This window comes from Hippopotamus amphibius, chromosome 1 (assembly GCF_030028045.1).
Source record: "Hippopotamus amphibius kiboko isolate mHipAmp2 chromosome 1, mHipAmp2.hap2, whole genome shotgun sequence".
Classification (NCBI taxonomy): Eukaryota; Metazoa; Chordata; class Mammalia; order Artiodactyla; family Hippopotamidae; genus Hippopotamus; species Hippopotamus amphibius.
Window position 1 is genome coordinate 67383165 of NC_080186.1, and position 20660 is coordinate 67403824.

Below are 20660 nucleotides of genomic sequence, written 5' to 3' on the forward strand. Positions count from 1 at the left end.
TCAGCGAGGGTAGGTGAGGAGAGGTAAATCCACAAGCACTAGGCTTATTATGTACACAGTCCGTGACCATATCAGCGGGAGATGCATCAGGTCTCTGGTCCCCAAGAAGTTCTCTGGGCACAAAGACTTACTCCAACCCTTTGGTACATCTTGTAAGTTCTCTGTCCTGGTGTCCAGTTCCTTGTCCTTGGCACAAACAGTTCCCAAAGTTCACTCCAGATCTTCCCCAGAAGAGGAAGCTAATTAGACTATGGATGGACCCCAAGTCACCTTCTACTTCATTTGCATGTAAGTATTTTCCTTATAACATAATTACCCAATCCAGGGATGCCTGTACTGGGACTTTCAGCTTGGTTACTTTCAGCCTCTGCTTCATTTGGACAAACCCAACTAGTTCTGGGACCTCTCTTATCCTCACAATGTGGTTATTATTTTGCCATTTCCTCTTTATTTATCTGTTCTATATAAAATTTCTTGAACTCTCTAGTTACTTGCATTTAACTGGCTTAACATGTCCCCTATTTTACTAACTAACCCTGAAACGTTTCCCTACTCCAACCCATTCTTCTCTAACCAATACTACCACACACTCTTAACCTTATATGCTTTTCTAAATTTATCGTCCTTCCAAAAGAAACCCACGCCTGTATTTCCCACGTTCTTATCTCCTAATAGTCATCATATCTCTTTTAACACTGATAAATTATTAGTACAAAAAAATTCTTTTCAAAGAACTCTGATTACATCCTCTCTATTTATTTATTTAGGCTACGCCAGGTCTTAGTTGCAACACACGGGATCTTTAGTGGCAGCATGCGGGATCGTTTAGTTGCGGAATGCAGACTTCTTAGTTGTGGCATGTGAACTCTGTTGTGGCATGCAAGCTTCTTAGTTGTGGCATGTGGACTTCTTAGTTGTGGCATGCATGTGGGATCTAGTTCCCTGACCAGGGATCAAACCCGGGCCTCCTGTATTGTGAGCGTGGAGTCTTACGCACTGGTCCACCAGGGAAGTCCCACATCGTCTCTATTTTTCTCCATTTTTTGTTGATTGATAACCTGTTCGTTCAATGTAATGCCAGTATCAGATTCACATAATTTGGGTTGACTGTTATCCAAAATTTCTCCTAGACTCTGACGAAAACACATTTGCTCATCACAACAACGTTTCTTTCCATTGTTACCATTCCCCACATACTCATAATGAACTAACGGCTCTTTCAACAACTTCAACTGGTTACAATTCACTGTGATGTTCAACTTTTCGCTTCTTGGCCAGATATAACCCACCACTATGCCAAATATCTACACAGCCAGCTCTATGAGGACAAGGCCATTACTCAGCATTTGTTCCCTCAGAGACTGGCTTTAGATAGGTAGGCAAAGAAAAGAGAAGTCCAATGAAAGAAAGTATCCTCTCTGGTGATCCAACTCCTGGGCATATGGGAGAAAACTATAATTCGAAAAGATACATGCACCCCAACAGTCAAGACATGGAAACAACCTAACTGTCCATCTACAGATGAATGGATAAGGAAGACGTGGTACATATATACTATGGAATATTACTCAGCCTTTAAAAAGAGCTATTTGCAGCAACATGGATGGACCTAGAGATTATCATACTAAATGAAGTAAGTCAGAAAGAGAAAGATGAATATCATATGATACCGCTTATATGTAGAATCTAAAAAATGTGACACAAATAGACTCATAGACATAGAAAACAAATTTATGGTTACCAAAGGGGAAAGCCATGGGGGGAGGGGTAAATTAGGAGGTTGGGATTAAAATATACACACTACCTTATATAAAATAGATAACCAACAGAGACACTGTATAGCACAAGGAACTATACTCAATATCTTGTAATAACCTAGAATCTAAAAAAGAATATATATATATATATATATATATATAGGAATCACTTTGCTCTATACTTGAAACAAACACAACATAGTAAATCGACTATATTTCAATTAAAAAAAGAGAAAAAAGAAAAAAGAAAGTACCCTTAATTTTCCATTCCTTCTTTCCTTTCCTCACAGAAAAAGGCTGTTGTTGGGGCAGAAATACACCCTTGGGAACCGTTTTGTAACCCACAATCTGGACTTTATAGAAAGAAGTGAGATTCTCTCTTGTAAAAGCTGGGTAACTTGGTTTCAGAAACAAGGGCTAAGGAGCACAAGCATCTGAAGGGTGACACTTGCTATTTTCTGATGGCTGGGGCTGGGAGGTGGAAGGCTTTTCAGCAGGATCTTGTCAATCAGGCCAAGGCTGATGTTTTGGGGAAAGCTACGAGCTGGGCTGCAGGAGTCAGTCATGCCCCAGAGCCTTAGCTGGACCATTTCCCACTTCTATTTCCATCCAAAACCTCCCTTTTCATTTTGCTTTGGGCTTAAATCCAGGGCTTTACTTATTTAATTAAATAAAAGAAAGCTGCTCATTTCCATCCACAGTCACGTGCTGTGGTGTGTGCCTCTGTGGAGCCCAAGGACGTGAGGAGATTTCAAGACAAAATCAAATAATCAGGCTTTCTAGATGGAAAAAGCAGCCTTTGACTTGGGTGAGTGGGAAATCTATGAAGCTAATCTGGGACCCTCATTAGGCCCAAGAAGCAGAACTCTGAGAATAAAAATTGAGAGGCAGTGAGGCAACATCTTTTTTCTTATAGAAGCTGTGTGTGCGTGTGTGTGTGTGTGTGTGTGTGTGTGTGTTAGGAAAGGTATGGATTGGATTTTTACGGAGAAAAAGAGAGCCCAACTAAATTGAGTGGGACCAAAGCCTTCTGCCCACTCTCCAGCTCTCTCTTTCAGTTCTTCAGAGATTACCCAGACATTTCCTTAATTGCATCAAATTCCCACATGGGGAATGTTTTAGGAGAACAACAGTGGCTTTTATATGTTCATATGTAACTGTGGAACTCACAGGAAATATTTTCCTAAGTGCTTTCTAAGCTACAGGAAATATTCTCGGTCCATACAACTTTAGCAAAAACCAGCTCACAAGGTGCTAGTGTTTAGTCCTTGGTGAACAGATAAGAATCCTATGTAATTAGCATACTAACTGTGCAGTGTGAAGAGAACTTCCTCAGCAACTGTGCAAACTCGAAAATAAGGTGCCCTCCCACATTCGGTAAGCTTTCACCCTGTAATCAATGCTGATGTTAATTTACAGTAATCCTCTTTTCCTATGAAAAGTAAAAGTAAGGTTTACGATCTTTTCCCAAAGGATCTCCAATTCTGAATCAGCAGAGTCAGAATGTGTAGGTTTTAATATATTTAATTGAAAACCAAGTAAGAGGATTTGCTTCTGCCTTGAAGAACTTACCCCTTTTGGTCTGAGACTTAATATAAAATCCTGCAGTAAGTGATATCCTGATCAATATACAAAAGATTTTTTAGATTAAAAAAAACCCAAAAAACTGAAGCCAAGTGAATAGGAAATGTGATTAAATTTCCGAGGTTTCACCTGGCTTCTCAAAGGAAAAGTAGAGCAGTCAGAGAGAATATTTCTGCCCAGCAGTCAGTGGAACAGATTGCAAATTAGCAAAGTAGTCACACCACCGTGGGAATTGCACGTTTTGTCTACTCTTTCTCTTTAGTTCGATGAATTTATGAACCATAAAACAGTTGGCTGGTTCAAATACTGCCCAGATCGAGTGTTTTTCCTGAATTTTCCCACACTGTTCAAAACATCGCTTGAGTTTCGTTTTTCATGTCTTGGCGCCATGGGGCTCCTGGGACAAACCCAAGCTGCCCCTGAGTGGTTCACAATGCTTGTGTGGGCACCTTCTTCCTCTTCCAACCCTGTCCTCTGTTCAACCAGACTGAGCCCCACACCACAGGGATCCCTCACAGCCAGAGGAGAGCGTGGTGCTCAGCCCTTCACATGCAGCGCGTGTGCACATCTGCGGACAATCATCAGACGCACTTTTCCAAAGTCAGGGTCAGAGAAAAGGCGGCCCCTGGGGAGTCGTCCATTTCACCAGTCTGGTCAGGCCACACATTCCTCCTCGCCCTCAAGGCCTTAGAAAGGAGGAGGACTATGCATAGCTTTACTTTAGAGAGCTTTAAGGACAAGCTTTAGCAAAACGTACAAGGATCATCCATAATCTTCACATTAACGGCTGCTCTATACACAAGACTTCCCCAAGGACCTGCAGTTTGTCCATTTAAAATGTTACCTGCTCCTCTCTTTCCTCCTTTCTCCTCCTTCCAATTCTGTCTGAAGTTTAAATTTGACTAACAGATCTTTTCACAGACATGAAAAAAAAACTATTCTTTTTAAAAGTGACTTTTCTACAACTGATCTGATCAGCCACGTCTCTGCTTGAGATTACTCAGTGCTTTCCTTCCTTACTTGCAGTACTTAGTTCAAACTTTCTAGAAAAGGCTAGAACTAACCAGGATACAGTAGCCACCAGCCACCTGAAATGTGGCTAGTGCAACTGAGGAATTAAGTTTTTAATACTCTGTAATTAAAATTAATCTAACTTTTAAAGCTAATATTTGACTCAGTTATTGGAAAATCAAAAAATATATTTGAACAACTTGGGTATGTGAAATCTACCTTTTAAACTGTAAATTTTATGAAATACAAATACCATTCTAGTATTTCTGATGAAAATTTAGCATCTGAATTGAGAAATGCTTAAGTACCAGATTTTGAAGACACAGATTAAAAAAAAGAATGTAAATCCATCTCATTAACAGTTTTTTATATTGAATACATGTTAAAATGATAATACTTAGGCTATATTAGGTTAAATAAAATATATTGTTAAATTAATCTCACTTGTTGGGACTTCCCTGGTGGCACAGTGGTTAAGAATCCACCTGCCAATGCAGGGGACACAGGTTCGATTCCTGGTCCAGGAAGGTCCCACATGCCGAGGGAGCAACTAAGTCCATGCACCACAACTACTGAGCCCGTGAACCGCAACTACTGAAGTCCAAGCTCCCTAGAGCCCCTTTGTGCTCTGCAATGAGAAGCCACCACAATGAGAAGCCCGTGCACTGCAATGAAGAGTAGTCCCCACTTGCCACAACTAGAGAAAACCTGTGTGCAGCAACAAAGACCCAATGCAGCCAAAAAAAAAAAAAAAAAAGATAAATAAAATAAATTAATCTCACTTGTTTCCTATTACCTTTTTTTTTTTTTTTTTTTTGGTTAATGCAACTATTAGGAAATTGTAAATTACATATTTGGCCCAGATTATATCCTTGTTGGATAATGCTGGTCTAGAATATTTATTGCATGAAGGAGGAATGAAGCTTTCCCCTTGCTTTTCAGTCAAGTCTGCCCCACCGTTTAATCCATCTGTGTGCATTACATCCTGTGCTAGCATTACTGGGCTCCTTCTTGAATCGAGGCCTTGGTCCCCTCCCTTCTGTCTGGCATAAACTTCTACCCATCCTTTAGGACCCAGCCCAAACGTCTTCTTCTTTCTAAAGTCTTTACCTACCTCTCCAGGCCCAAGCTCTGTGCTCCTAAAGACCCGGAACACTCTGTAAATCCCATTTCTACATTTGCAACCTTGCTGTGGGTGCAGAGTTTCACGTGTCTCTTTTCCTCTCTGAATACCAAGCACTAAGCACCCAGCATGTGGACACTGGAGACGCCCCATAAATGTCTGTGGACTATATTAAGGCCCTTAGATGAAACTGCACCAATTCTCTGCTGGGAGAATCCATGGCAGTGGCTCTAGGAGAGGTCCTGAGTTAGGGTGCAGCCCAGTGAAGGGACGGCCCTGAGTTGGGTAAAAGTGAAACCCGCCATGTGATGAAAGCAACCACAGAGGGAGACAATCAAGAATGTGTGCAGATGAGAACAAAGGTCTGGTGTTCTCTTCTGCCTGCTGTTCTGGGAGGTGACAAGCCTGCAGTGAGCACAACTCGTTTCAACAGGACCACGGGGGTCCTGCGCCCAATCAAAACTCTTTGCAGGAATCCAGTGAAGGCCTGACGATCAGGAAGGGAGGGGTGGAGAGAAGACTATTTCAAGCAGAGTCATAAGGAACGACTTCCTTAAGTCTCTCAGAGACAGATGCCTCCTTTGTCAAGCAGGAGGACAGAACCTCAGGGCTCGTCTAGGTCACTCTTTTCTCCATGCACCTTCCTTTCTCCTGGGCTAGTGGGCAGGAGGGAAGGTTTTCTCCAGGCCCAGGTTGCTAGTAGCACTCAACAGGGGCAGGTCCAGATTGAATTCAGGGAAGCTTCCAACTCAGAACTTGAGAAGTAGACTCAGCTCAGGTGGGGCATTGATCAAAGGGGCCAGGAATCCGGGACCCGGGAAATCACAAAGCTTTTCTACGTTTCAGAGAACTCTTCTCAGGGCAACATGGAGAGAAAGGGAAGTGAAAATTAATGAGTTTAAAAAAACCTCTGCTTAGGTCCTGAATAGACATTTTTCCAAAAAAGACATACAGATGGCCAACAGAAAGATGCTCAATGTCACTAATTATCAGGGAAATGTAAATCAAAACCACAGTGAGGGGACTTCCCTAGTGGTCCAGTGGGTAGGACTCCACGCTCCCAGTGCAGGGGGCTCAGGTTCGATCCCTGGTCAGGGAACTAGATCCTGCATGCATGTTGCAACTGAGAAACCCGCATGCCGCAACTAAAGATCCCGCATTGCAGGACCTGGTGCAGCCAAAATAAATAAATAATAAATAAATAAATATTAAAAAACTATATCATCTAAGAAAAACTAATATTAAAGAAAACAGTGAGGTATCACCTCACACCTGTCAGAATGGCTATCATCAAAAAGACAACAAATAACAAGTGCTGACGAGGGTGCGGAGAAGGGAGCCCTTCTGCACTATTGGTGGGAATGTAAATTGCTGCACACACTGTGGGAAACAATATGGATGTTCCTCAAAAAGTTAAAAACAAAACTACCACATGATCTAGCAATGCCACTTTTGGGTATCTACCCGAAGAAAACAAAAACCCTAATTTGAAAACATATGCACCATTGTTCACAATAGCCAAGATACGAAGCATCCTTAGCGTCTATCAGTAGATGAATGGACAGAGAAGACGTGGTACATAAACACAATGGAACACTACTCAGCCATAAAAAGAATGAACTATTGCCACCTGTGACAACATAGATGGATCTAGAGGATATTACGCTAAATGAAATAAGTCAAGGCAGAGAAAGAGAAATACCACATGATCTCACTTATGCGTGGAATCTAAAAAACAAAACAAACAAAACAAAATGAAAACAGACTCCTAGACACAGAAAAAAATGGGTGGTTTTCAGAAGGGAGGGGAAGCGGGGTTCATGGGGGTTGGGCCAAATTGGTGAAGGAGATTAAGAGGTACACACTTCCAGTTATGAAATAAATGAGTCATGGGGATGTAATATACAGCCTAAGGACTACAGCCAGAATGCTGTAATGACTTGGTTAGGGGACACGTGGTTACTAAATTCACTGTGGTGACCATTTTGAAATGTATTTGAATTTCGAATCACTGTGTTGGACATCTGAAACTAACGTTATATTGTAGGTCAACTTACTTCAATTAAAAAAAATAAACCTCTGCTTAAAATAGCTCAGCAGTCTCTCGTTCTAGAAATAAGAGCCTAAATTAGTGTTTGTTTACTGCATAGTTGTTAGTAGTAACCAAACTAAACCAGAACCAACTGGTTGAGTAGATTAGAGAGTATCCATATTATGGAATGTTAGGCAGCTATGAAAAGAAAACATTTTGCCATATGTATTGAGTTCCAGATGTTTCAGAGAAAAGTGTACAGGATGGTGGTATTTTCATGAAATCAGAATTCTCCACCATAGAAGGTGTATGTGTTGACTGATGTCAGAAAGAAGCAGAAGGGAACTTCCCTGGTGGTCCAGTGGTGAAGACTCTGAGCTCTCAGTGCAGGGGTCCCAGGTTCAATCCCTGGTCAGGCAATTAGATCCCGCATGTCACAACTAAAGATCCTGAGTGCTGCAACTAAGACCCAGCACAGCCAAATAAATAAATAAATACATACATATTAAAAAAAAAAAGAAAGGGAGAGGGGTAGGGGCGGGGGGGGGAGGTGATGGGAGGGAGAATTGACTTCTTGGTAGATGCAGAGAAGTAAAGAAGTAAATAGCAAAGTATGATAAATAAAAAGATGGAGAGAGAAACAATCCTTATAAGAGCACACAGGAGGGACAATTAATGTATACTGTTGCTAGTTTAAACAATATGCAGTATGTAAGAAGACATGGCTGTTATCAATAAGAGCAGAAAGTCATGAAATGAGAACATGATTAGACTGGAATAGCAACAGCATGAGATGGAAAGAATAAGCTACGGTAAAAAAAAATACACATGAGAATTAAAATCAATGATGGTAGCTAGAAAGCAGGAACAATGGCATGAAAAACTGAGTTGGGTAATGTGGAAGACAAATTTGGGATTTTTCCTAGGAAGTAGACAGCAAAAATATGAAAATGATGGAGTGGCTTATAGATAGAGAACTGTGCTCTCCAGTCGAAGTCACTGTTGCTACTGAGCCCTTGATATGTGGCGACTGTGAATTGAGCTGTGCTGTAAGTGTGAAGTACACACTAGATTTCAAAGACCTGATAAAATTAGTGTCACTTGTTTCTTTTTCCTTTTTAAATTGTGGCTACTAGAAAATTAAAAATTACACATATGGCTCACACTAAATTTCCATTGGATGGCACTAGGGTAGAAGAAAGAGAGTTGTGTGTTCTTGAGAAAAGCAAGGAACAGTGGTATATAAAAAATACAGAAAACGTTCTTGACTTAAAAAAAATTGTCATGTCATTGAAAATTAGTGAAAAGCAGACCTATATCTGGACATAAATTTTAAATTACACAGAAGGGGACTTCCCTGGTGGTGCAGTGGATAAGAATCCACGCTCCTAATGCAGGGGGCCTGGGTTCAATTCCCAGTGAAGGAATGAGATCCCACATGCATGCCGCAACTAAGAGTTTGCGTACCACAACTAAGGAGCCTGCTTGTCACAACTAAGGAGGCTATGAGCTGAAACTAAGACCCGGAGCAACTTAAAAAAAACATTACACAGCAAAATATTAACAATTTTTCTTTAAAGATACCAGTTGAAACATATTTACTTCCAAATTTGTTTTTGCCTTTCTTCCACAGCACTAAATACTTGCAAACAATGGAGCAATATTTACTAACTTTCTATAGAGAAATATTATGACCTAAATTTTCTATCCAGTGAAACGGTTATTTGTGTATAAAACCAGCATAATGACATTCTCAGATATTCATAGAGGGATTGAACTAAAAATTAGTTCAAGTTACTTTAGCCAACTGAAAAGAAGAATCAAAATGAAGAGTTCACGTACAGAGAATTCAAGGTATAAAAGTAATTTGGTGTTTTCCTTGCTTTGCGTTAGGCTCCACTCTTAAAAATCTGGTTGATTAAGGGCTATCAAGTGGATTTTGCATCCAAGGGGTGAAATTTGACCCAATGCTGCCTTCTGCTTCCACTCCTTTCATGGAAGTTCCAGCAATTACATTTCGCATTCCTTATCCCTCAGTTCACAGGAAGCCTCCTGCCAGGTTGGATATCTACCCAGAACAATAAATGGGTACGGCTGTATTTAGGAACTTCCTAAAAATGACTGAACTATTTATGAAGTTGGGACACTGCAGCAGAAGAACTGCTGAACGAATAACTTATTTTGTCCTTTACAAAAGCCGAGTTGCCAAGGAACTGGATTTTCTGCATCTCTTAAATGCGTGTTTAACGAGTCATGGGCCTCTCTTTTTGTTTTTCTTTTTTTTTTTTCTATCTTTTTGTTTTTAAAATTAAGACTAATAAATAACCCAGAGATGAATATCACCTGTTATCAGGACTGCTTCCTCTATGGCCGGGGATATTTCTAGGTTTATGACGCTGTAAGCAAAAAGCATATTAAAAAATGAAGGAACACAAATGTAAGAAAATATATCAAAATGTTCATTAATGATTATTTTTGGGTCAAAGAGTTGTGGATAATTTTTATCTTTACACTCAAATTTTCTGGTTTCTTTTTTTAAAGTAGTTGTTGCTTTTACCCTTAGCAAAAGGAGAGGTTTTAAATATCAATTTATGCGCTTCTGTACATGTCACTTGAGGAAGCTATTTCTGGAATTTCTCCCAGTTCACAAGATGTCCTCTTCTGGGAATTCCTTGTTCCCCACCCAATTTTCAGGGAAGAGTCCCAGGCAACCATGCAACCATGTTTTTATTAGTCAGGTCTTAATTCAAATGCTACCTCCTTAGAGACTTTCCAAACACCTATCTAAAATCCCCACCCCTAACGACTCACTCTGTTTTATTCATAGAGCTAATCCTATCAGTAATTGTTTTATTTTCTTGTCTACTGCTCTCTTTTCAGTGAGGGAGTTTGTCTTGTTTATTGCTGTGTCTCCAGCACCAAGAATCTGACATGTAGTATGCACGCAGTAGAACAGTCACAGAACAAATGAAAAAGCCCCATGTGACCCCACCTGCCTGGCCATAGCTGATAGGACCAGGGACTGGAGCAAAACAGGGCCAATCAGAATATTTCTCTCTGAAATTTGGAACTGTTGTGGCAATGTGCACTTGGAAGCTGCATGTTTTCCATACTCTTGTTTCTGGACCAGAGAAGAGAAAAATCAGGATGAGAGAGAGAAGGAGGGGAAGATAGGTGTGAGGAGCAGAGGGGAGCCTGGTCCCACAGGCTGCCTGGACCAGCTGCACTTCAGTGTTGGTCCGCGTAACCTTACAGGTAAGCTTGGTGTTTCAGGTTAGGCCAACTGGGGTTGGTGCCTGTTACCTACAACCTCATGAATATACCTGTGGTCATCATGATGCTTTAAAAATTCATAGCAAAAAGATTTGAAGGAAATAATCCAGAACATTTGCCTCTGAGTGACGGGACTACTTAGTCTTCCATATTTTCTAAAACAAGTATGCGTTACTTTTATTTTTTATTTTTTTCCTTTTAAAAGTTTTATTAAGACAAAAATTGACATACAATAAACTGCATATATTTAAGGTGTACAATTTGATATTTTTCTTATTATTCATCTATTTTATACATGTTAATGTATATATGGCAATCCCAATCTCCCGATTCATCCCACCCTGCCCCACCCCCGACTTTTCCCCTTTGGTGTCCATATGTTTGTTCTCCACATCTGTGTCTCTATTTCTGCCTTGCAAACCGGTTGATCTGTACCATTTTTCTAGATTCCACATGTATGCGTTAGTATACTATATTTGTTTTTCTCTTTCTGACTCACTTCACTCTGTATGACAGTCTCTAGGTCCATCCATGTCTCTACAAATAGCCCAATTTCATTCCTTTTTATGGCTGAGTAATATTCCATTATGTGTTACTTTTATGATTACAGTATATATATAAAAATAATATACATCAATCATAAAATCATAAAAAACATATATATATGTTTTTTTTTCCTGAGACGCATGGAGTGACAGACCTAGGGTATTCCAGGAGATCCCATTCCGTCCATCCATTTTATTCTGCTGAGAGGTTTAGCAGTGAAATGACTCATCAAGTTCCCGAAGCTTATTCACACCACTGTGCCTCGGGCTTTCTTACACCAGGGCCAGTGTTCTCTCCACCAGGGGACCTTTGGACTGTTATTGTGCTGTTTACTTCAAAATGCTACATTTCAATTATTTCTTCAGTAATAAATTCTCTCACTCAAGGTGAAAAATGCTTTCTCTTATGGGTCAACTCTAGTGAGTTGTGTGCTACCACCTGTACTGCTGTGTTGAGAAACTTTCTGAGGCAGCGTCCAGACTGGGTAGGAAGGAAGTACCACAATTGACTAATGATGTCTGCCCTGAGTGCAAGGAAGAAGGGGGTGACATGGACAAAAGTTCCAATTCTTTCTTAGATGCAGCACAAAGCTGACTTTATGAGAGGGGAAAACGGAAGGTCAGGGGATCCATTTGGATCACACATGCTTCTATCCCACAGTTTATGTGACAAGCAGTTCTAACTTTATTGTACAATGATGGCATAACAAAGACAAAGAATAAGGCAGTGTCTATATAAGTTCTGCTTTGCTTCTCTATTACTTTAGTTTGAAATTTCATTGCACTTTTTGGGCTAGTAGGTGGCCAAAAGGGTTGACTATCATTAGGCAGAAAGGTGTCAGGATGGATCGATTGCAAGCATAACTGGGCAACGCTGAGGCCTGAGGGAAGTGCTTTTGGAGTGTGGGCTGGACCACTGTGTGGCTCTAATTCCTAAAGAAATCTCACCAAGCTACTGATGCGTCTCGTTTGCATCTTGAAGTGCATTCACCACCCCCATCTAGTTTAAGAAAACGCCTTAAATGATCCAGGAGCCCACCTGGAGAGTGAGCAGTCCTGCCTTGGGCTCAATAACCAATGGGACAGGGAGGCAGTACTTAAGAATCCAAAGAGCATCTCAGGAAAAAGACCCAGCCTGTCACTTCAAATCAGGGGGCAATTAAGCTGATGCTGGAGACCAGGCAGGAGCCCAGAAGGCCAGAGGACAAGAAGGGGCAGAGGCTTTCATCTGCTCCAATGGAAACCAAGCCATCCGGCTCCCCTGCTTCTCCTCCAGTCCCCCTCTGTGGCCTGAGTTGCTGGCAAGCCCCATGGGGCACCTGCAAAACCATTCTCCCTGGGCCCCTGAGCTGGTACTGCTCCAGGTGGGGGAGGAAGCCTGTTCATCTCTGCAGCTGCCTGGCTGAGGAGAGCCCTGCACAGAGGCAGGGACGATGCAGCTTCCTCCGAGAGGCCCTCTGGGAGTCCTGAGGGCTGGAGCCCACACTGCTCTGGAATCAGGGCTGGAGTGGTTTTAAACATTTGCCAAGTGGATCATACATGTTACCTCACCATGGACCCAGCTGCCAGCATTTCCAAAATGCAGGGGGAGCTGAAGAGATGAGCCACATGGGACGGGAAACTCCCTTTCCCACTGACTGACATATTTCTGAGGAGGATTCCAGAAATCAGCTTTATCTGAGAACTCGTGTAGCCCCATATCCACATACCAGTCACTTGTGAATGTGTAGAATTTAGGTTGGAATAATACAGGAAAGAGATAAAAGGGCTTCTCTGACTCTGAAAGTGGTTAAACTCTGAATTACTTAGGGATTTTTCTCAGCTCTGCAAATCCTGAAAGTGGAAGAAATTCTCTTCTCTCTGGATAATTTCCGTGTGTGTTCCACGCAGCATGAAAGGTGGAACTCACTAATGCTTGAAAGGCCTTTGCCACCTGAATTCTTAAGACCCTGCTCATATATGATGCACTTTTGTTTGCTTGTTTTTAAAGATCTAGGTCTGTGTTTTATATGGCAACCAGAGGTTATGTGAGGCACAGCAAATAAGATCCATCTCTCTCATCAAATCCTAGTAACTGGAAGAAGCTGCCTGGCATGCTGTGCTAACATCACAAGGCCACGTCTGGGTCCTGAGGAAAGCGCTGCAATGGCTTAGCAGTGTCTTCTGTGGGTGCAGAAGGTGGGGATGACGGCCCTTGTGTCACATATGTGACATCCCTCAGTTAAATCATGGGGCACCTTTCAGGTTCTATACAGGGCTAAGGAGTCTGGAAAATGGACCATGAACAGGCTCAGAAGATAAGAACTCATCGTCAGTGATTTTCCCCAAGGAATTTATCATGTAAGCTGCCTCCAGGACAAGTTGGTTACTGCTGGACTGGCGTCTCCTTTTGACTTCCTGGGAAAAGCAGAGAGTAGCTGTCCACTCTCCTCAGTGTTGGGTCCTCAGGGTTTGGTTCCTGGATACTCCCCAGCCTCCCAGTGGTCTCCTGGCCTGACCCTCTTGGGATCCGTTCCCCACAAGCTGATGGAGTGAGCTTTCTAAACGGAAACCCGGACTACGTCTGTCCCTTTCAGTAGTTCCCACCATCACCCTCAGGGTAATTTTCTGCTCCTACGACAGGTTCACCTTGATCCGGTCCCTGCTCGCCTCTCCACCTCACCTCTTGTTCCTCTTTTCCATGGCACTTTAGGTCACAGCAAAGCTCATTCTGTGTGAGGGGCTCTGCTCCCCTCACAGCACCCCCGCCTCGGGCTCAGCTTAGTTCTGCTCTGGTGACCTTCCCCAACGCCTCCTGTCTTCCCTTAGACCAGGTTAAATGGTCCTCATCGTGATCACACGTTTGTCTCTCTCCTCTACTAGACCCCAGGCTCTAGCAGGCAAGAACCACATCTTATTACCTGCATCCAAACCACCAGGACGATGGATGGCCCACAGGAGGTGCCTGCTACATATTTATTAAATGAGTGAATGAACGGGGATTGGGCAGTGTCCCCAAATTCATGAACCTAACGGGGACTCAGCATGGATTATCGCCTGTGATCACTGAGTTGACACCACCCATTTCCTCGCCGTTTCACCTCATTTGCTCTCCTGGCCCCCTATGCTGCTTCTCCCAATAACACTAGTTATTGCAAGAAATTAAGGCAGCCCTGTGCTAATTTTGAACTATGCACAAATCTAGAAATTCAAAGCTGTTGACGTTTTGATCTAGACGAGACCTTTCGGACCCTCCTGTTCAGCTGAGGTCTGGGAGGCAGGACTTATGCCTCATCCCTCCCTTCCTCCTTCCCTCCCTTCCTCCTCCCCTCCCTTCCTCCTTCCCGCCTTCCCTCCCTCTTTCTTGGAAAAACAACCTGTTTCCAGCAACTGCAATGGCATCTATAAACAGTGTATGACCAGCTTTTCATGGTCCATATGATGACATACAAAAGTGAAAAGCGTAAGGAACCCATATTTTGACCCAAACTGTGCAGCTATATGCAGTTCTAATTCCAAGATCCCTTAACCCGAAATTTCCTATTTTTTTCCTTTTTTTGAAAAAAAAAAAAAAAAAAAAAAAAAAAAAGTGGGTGGCTGGCTCATTTTGGGGGGCTGTGAGGGGACTCACCTTATGTAGCTGTGTTTTCGTCTCGTAGTAGGCGACCACGGGGATGGAGGCCCGGTAGTAGGTCTCAAGGCGCTTGGTGATGGTGGCGGTGTTGTCGTCCGCAAGCGGGCTGCTCCTGCCCCTCTGGAGAAGGCGGTTGGTCATGGTGTCTGCCGAGCAGTCCATACAGATCACCAAGTGCGGGTCTCCAATCTGGGAAGGCGGGTGGGACACAACACAGTCAGAAATACCACTCAGTGAGGTTCTAGAAAGACCTGGGATCCCTAGTTCTTTCCTTTCTTGGCCCTCCGCTTCTTCTCAGGGTCCCAGACCTACGTTGTGGCAGAGCTGGGACAGGACAGCACGGAACCCCATTTTCAGGTGAGTGGCTTTCCACAGGCTGCCTCAGCGCTGTCTCTCGTCCTCAACTTTTAGGTCACCTCATGTAATGCAGGGATTGTACAGAATGCTACCCAATGCAGTCACAATCTGTCCTCCACACTAAGGAGAGGGGTGTGTGTGTGTGTGTGTGTGTGTGTGTGTGTGTGTGTGTGTGTGGTGTTTCCTGCTGGGAGCCCTTCCTGACCTACGGAGGCAAGCTAGTCATCTCCTTCTTTGTCCACCACTATATCTTACACGAGCCACCAGGAGCACAGCATGGTCGTGTGTGTCCTATGTGGTCAGTAGAGCATAATGGTTGAGTGCACGAAGGTTGGAGTCAGGCTGCTTAGGGTCAAATCCTGGCGTGGTGACTTGTCTCCACGACGGTCTTCGTTGATTCATTACCTCAATGTACTTTAAGCTCTTCCCCCATTGAGACACAGAGCCCATTCCTCTACCTCCTTGAATCTGAGCTGAACTATAACTATTTGACCAACAGAATACAGTGGAAATGATGCCACGTGCTTTTAGAAACAAGATCATAAGAAGTTTTGCAGTTCCTGCCTGATCAACGCCATCTAAGATGTCCAACGACTCTGACTGCCAAGCTGGGAGGAAGCCACGTGGACCGAGATGCTGCCGTACACATTCCAGCCCCTGCTCCAAACATGTCTACTCAGCCTTACCAACTGTCTGACTGCAGCTGAATAAAGGGCCTTAAGTGAGAACCAGCCAGCTGAGCCCATCAACCCCCAGAACTCTATGAGAGAAGACAAACTGTTATTTTAAATTACCTGACTTCATCATTCACTAAAAGTGTCACTCAGCGTCTCTGCACCCCCAACTCTCTCATTTGTTCAATGATCATAGAATTGCTGTGAGGATTAAACACAACTGCATAGGGTAATGTAAGGAGATTGCTTGGCATAGAGCAAACCCTCAGTAAGTATCAGCGGCTATGCTTATTTCCCATACTGGGCTGCGATCTCTTTGTGTGTAGGGGTTAGGAGTGCTCAGCTCCTGGTCCCAAGTCTGGGGTATAGTCGGTGATAAAGAAATGCTTTCGTGAGTGAGTGGTAGTGATACGATCGGTGGTGTGAACCTCCCCATCCTTCCCTTAAAGTCTTCTTTTGCTCCTGAGGTCCCTGGAAGATAGCGACCTTGCCTCCACTACCAGTCTCAACCCTGGGTCACAGGAAACTGTTGCTCCCTCCTATCTTGCAGTGTGTAAATGAAGGCGTATCGCCCTACTGTGGAAAGGATAGGGCGCTGGGAGGGATGGGAACAAAGTCAGGGTAGGGGAGGACGTTAAGACGACGCACAGAGTCATAAGTAGTCAGTAAGTGTTGTTCAATGATTTATGCACCGCCTCTGAAGGATGTGCTTTAAGAAACAGAGTGGAAAATTTCTCCAGAATCTAGAGGAGTGAAAGAAGCCTCTGGAACATGTCATCTAACTCACGGGTCCCCAACCCCCAGGCTGTGGACCGTGACCGGTCCGTGGCCTGTTAGGAACGGACTGCACAGCAGGAGGTGAGCGGCGGGCTAGCAAGCAAAGCTTCATCTGCCGCTCCCCACCACGCCCCATCACTAGCATTACCGCCTGAAACATGCCTCTCACCCTGCCTGTAAGAGTCTTCCATGGAACCGGTGCCTGGTGCCAAAAAGGCTGGGGACTACTGATCTAACTTTTCTTTTCTGTCTTTATGAACTGGAAGAAAAAAAACCTGAGCATTTGAGCCGTAGGAAAGCTGGGTGAAAGTTTAGCATACAATGACCTCTGTCCACCAGCAGAGGGCGAGCTTGGGAGGCAGCCTAGGGTTCAGTTACAGAATTTGGCTCCTGGAGCAGTTTCTGGCCAGGGTTGTGTTTGGAGACTAGGCAATTTTTCTTACTGTGGGGGTTTCCAGGCCACTTGTGGGGGCATGAAAGACAATTCAGGGACTCGTTCAGATACAAAGATAATGTGTCTGTGAGTAAGAGCTGGCAGTAAATGAACTGAAATAAGTGCAGGACTTCGAGATTCTCAAAGTGTGGGCCGTGGACCAACAGCACAGGCTTCGTCTGGGAGCTTGTGAGAAATGCAGAGGCTCAGGCACCATCCCTGACCTGCTGAGTCTGCATTTTAAGAAGATCCCCAGGTGATTCTTCTCAAAATAATACCTTGAGAAGCTGCTCTACCAAGCCATTTCCTCCTGCCAAGATTGGGGTTTGACCTAATCTATCTCTCCTGGAGCCAGCACTCCCTTCCTACATAAAAAGCTATAGAGCAGTCATTCCATTTGGAAGAGGCCTGTACCACTGATTTTTTTTTTTTTTATTAATAGCTTTTTAGTTTTAGAAGTTTTAGGTTTATGGGAAAATTAAGCAGATAGTAGAGAGAGTTAACATATAATTCCCCTCCCCTGGTTTCCCCTATTAGGTCTTTAGCGTGTCATATTTGTTACAACTAACAAAACAATACGGAAACATTAACTGAAGTGCATGGTTGACATTAAAGTTCATTCTTTGTGTTGTACATTCTTTGGGTTCTGACAATTACATAATGTCATGATCCACCAATATAGTATAATATGTAATAATTTCACCCCTCTAAAAATCTCCTGTGCTCTTCCTCTTCATTCCTCCCTCTCTCTCCTCCCTAACCCTGGCAACTACTGATCTTTTTACTGTCTCTATAGAATTGCTTTTTCCGGAATATCATATTGTTGAACTCATACAGTGGGTAGCCTTTTCAGGCTGTCTTCTTTCACTTAGTGATATGCACTTAAGTTTCCTCCATGTCCTTTCATGGATTCAAAGCTTATTTCTGCCACTGATGCATTTACTACCTACAAGTTTTTGAAATGGTTGAATGAAATACCATTTAATCATTTTTCAAAATACAGTGATATATTCCTTTAGAAAGTCCCTTGGAGCAGCTCTGCCTTTTTCACTGGACCATGGTTAGCCTCGAACATCCTGTTGGGGGGAGAGCAGAGAACTCTTGTCTGGGTGAATCACAGAGACTTGGGGACAACTTCATGTCCCCAACAAGCCCTTCCCTGCCCCGGCTCCCTGTAATTCTGCCACAGCAGCACTGGGTTCTTCATGGCCTTTGGATATTCAGGGGACCCTTATTAGAGCACAAGTGCCCTTGGAAGGGCATTGAGATACGTAGCAACATTTCAGCAGCTGTCACACGCAGCCATCCCTCAGCAGCTGTCACACACAGCCATCCTTGCGGGGAGGAAATAGAGGGCCACAGAAGTTAACTTGCTCCAAATCACTGAGGACTAGTTAGTGACGATTCTGAGTCAGCTGCATGTAACTCCAAAGCCTGGTGAGCTCACCCTAGTGAGGATGTCAGAGCCTTCAAGAATGGGACTCAGGCCAGATGCCTAGTGGGCCAGATGGAGCCAGGAGAGAAGGGTGGGGCAGTAGGAAAAGAAGTGGATGGTGTCAGAGGCCATTAAAATTTTTTTTTTTTGATAATGAACTTACTTTTAACAAAAAAGTTTATTTATTGGCTGCGTTGGGTCTTCGTTGCTGCGCATGGGCTTTCTCTAGTTGTGGGGAGTGGGGGCTACTCTTCATTGCGGTGCATGGGCTTTCTCATTGCGGTGGCTTCTCTTGTGGCAGAGCATGGGCTCTAGATGTACGGGCTTCAGTAGTTGTGGTGCTTGAGCTCATTAGTTGTGGCTCTTGGGCTGTAGAGTACAGGCTCGGTAATTGTGGCTCATGGGCTTTGTTGCTCTGTGGCATGTGGGATCTTCCCAGACCATGGATTGAAGCCGTGTCCCCTGCATTGGCAGGTGGATTCTTAACCACTGTGCCACCAGGGAAGTCCCAGAGGCCATTTAATTTTATTTTGCTGAACCTTGCTCTCGATGATCTGGGGATCTAGTTGGGATCAGCACTCATGCCAGCTGAGAGCAGCCCACCAGGATGAGGATGTCAGCTGACTTGTGATGATGGCTTTGCCAGGATAATTCCAGCAGATGGAGCAGCAGGAGGCATTTACCCTGCTCTCCTCTGCCCCCTACTTTAATTTTCTTCTGATTAAGTCAGGACACAGGTTAGGCCACATTACCTGGGAAGGGTCCTGCCACCCAGGAACTCTCTGTGGTTCAGAGTACCAGCTTTCTTGTTCTCTCTGGCTGCCTCACTGTCCTCAGGTTAAATGGGGATGACAAGAGTTTCTGCCTCATAGGACGACCGTGAGGATTACATGAGTTAATACATGGTGCCTTTCAAGCCCTACATAAACGTGAGCTAATGTTATTTACTGTGGGCCTGGCAATATTTTCGCCCTTTTGAACTTTGTAAAAGCCCCTGTTGGTCAGATTTGAGTTTAGAGAGAGTCAGAGGCCCCACCGTGCTTTTAGCCTAAGTCACACATGCTCCAGCGCAGCCTCACTGCCCTGGGAGGTGAGGCCCAGCTAACAACAGAGCCACTGGCTTATTTCCCATTTGCTCTCACCTCTGAGCTTTAACCCCTTGGGGAACCTCAGTAAAGGAGGGGTGATGGGGTCATTCCAGCATTCCTGAACACACAACCCTAATAATAATAATACCACCCTATTGCCACCATCATGTCTGCCCTGGCACTGTTTCCGTAGATGAAGATTCTACAGAATCACTGATTCTGTAGATAAAGAGTGTTATGAGACAGTTAAGAGCAATCAGGCAGAGGGATATACGGTCATTATCCACACATCCGGGCATCCAGGAACTCATCTGCAGAGTCAGGCAAAGGGCAGAGTTTCAGCTAAGAGGCTCTCAGGAGGGAAAGGCAAGAGCAAACCCATGCATTTCACTTCTGTTAATGTGTGTTTAGTTTGGCTGCTGTAGAGTAAACGTTGGGTTAACACAGGAAAGCGTTTCCATTTCACACCAGGGAGTCAGACTAACCACACACCCTCCTTGAGAGGATAATAATCTATAAAGTGGAGATAATAATACCTACTGAATAGGACGGTAAAGAGGAACGCAAGGACCTGGGTAAAGCATCTAGTTCAGTTCCTGGCACATTGTAAGTGCTCAAAAAATAACAGCTATTATTCAGATAGTTATATATTCTGTATGATTTTAACTGCATGAAAATAGGTAGAACCCAGACAGGAAGAACAGACATCAGAGTGTTGTTTCTGGGTGGTTAGTCTTTGTTTTACACTTTCCTGTATTGTCTCATATCTGTATAATTCCTATTTCTATAGTCATAAAAAATACACATAATTAAAAAAAACGGTAGCAATTTATTGGATATTATATGTGGGCTTATACATATGTAGGCACATTTCAAGGATTTCAGCCAATATTCCCAACAAGCCTTGAGGTATCTGTTTTCCTTCTCTTAACTGAAATATAGTTGACATACAATATTA

General features: G+C 43.5%; 1 protein-coding gene across 1 annotated transcript in view; it reads right to left on the reverse strand.

The window, feature by feature from the left end:
- The window catches only part of AK5 (adenylate kinase 5), a 254653-nt gene that overhangs the window by 6408 nt on the left and 227585 nt on the right, over positions 1-20660 (reverse strand). Inside the window, exon 13 of the mRNA XM_057715801.1 lies at positions 14936-15127. Coding sequence (XP_057571784.1) covers positions 14936-15127 — 192 coding nt within the window. The remainder of the gene's footprint in view (positions 1-14935; positions 15128-20660) is intronic.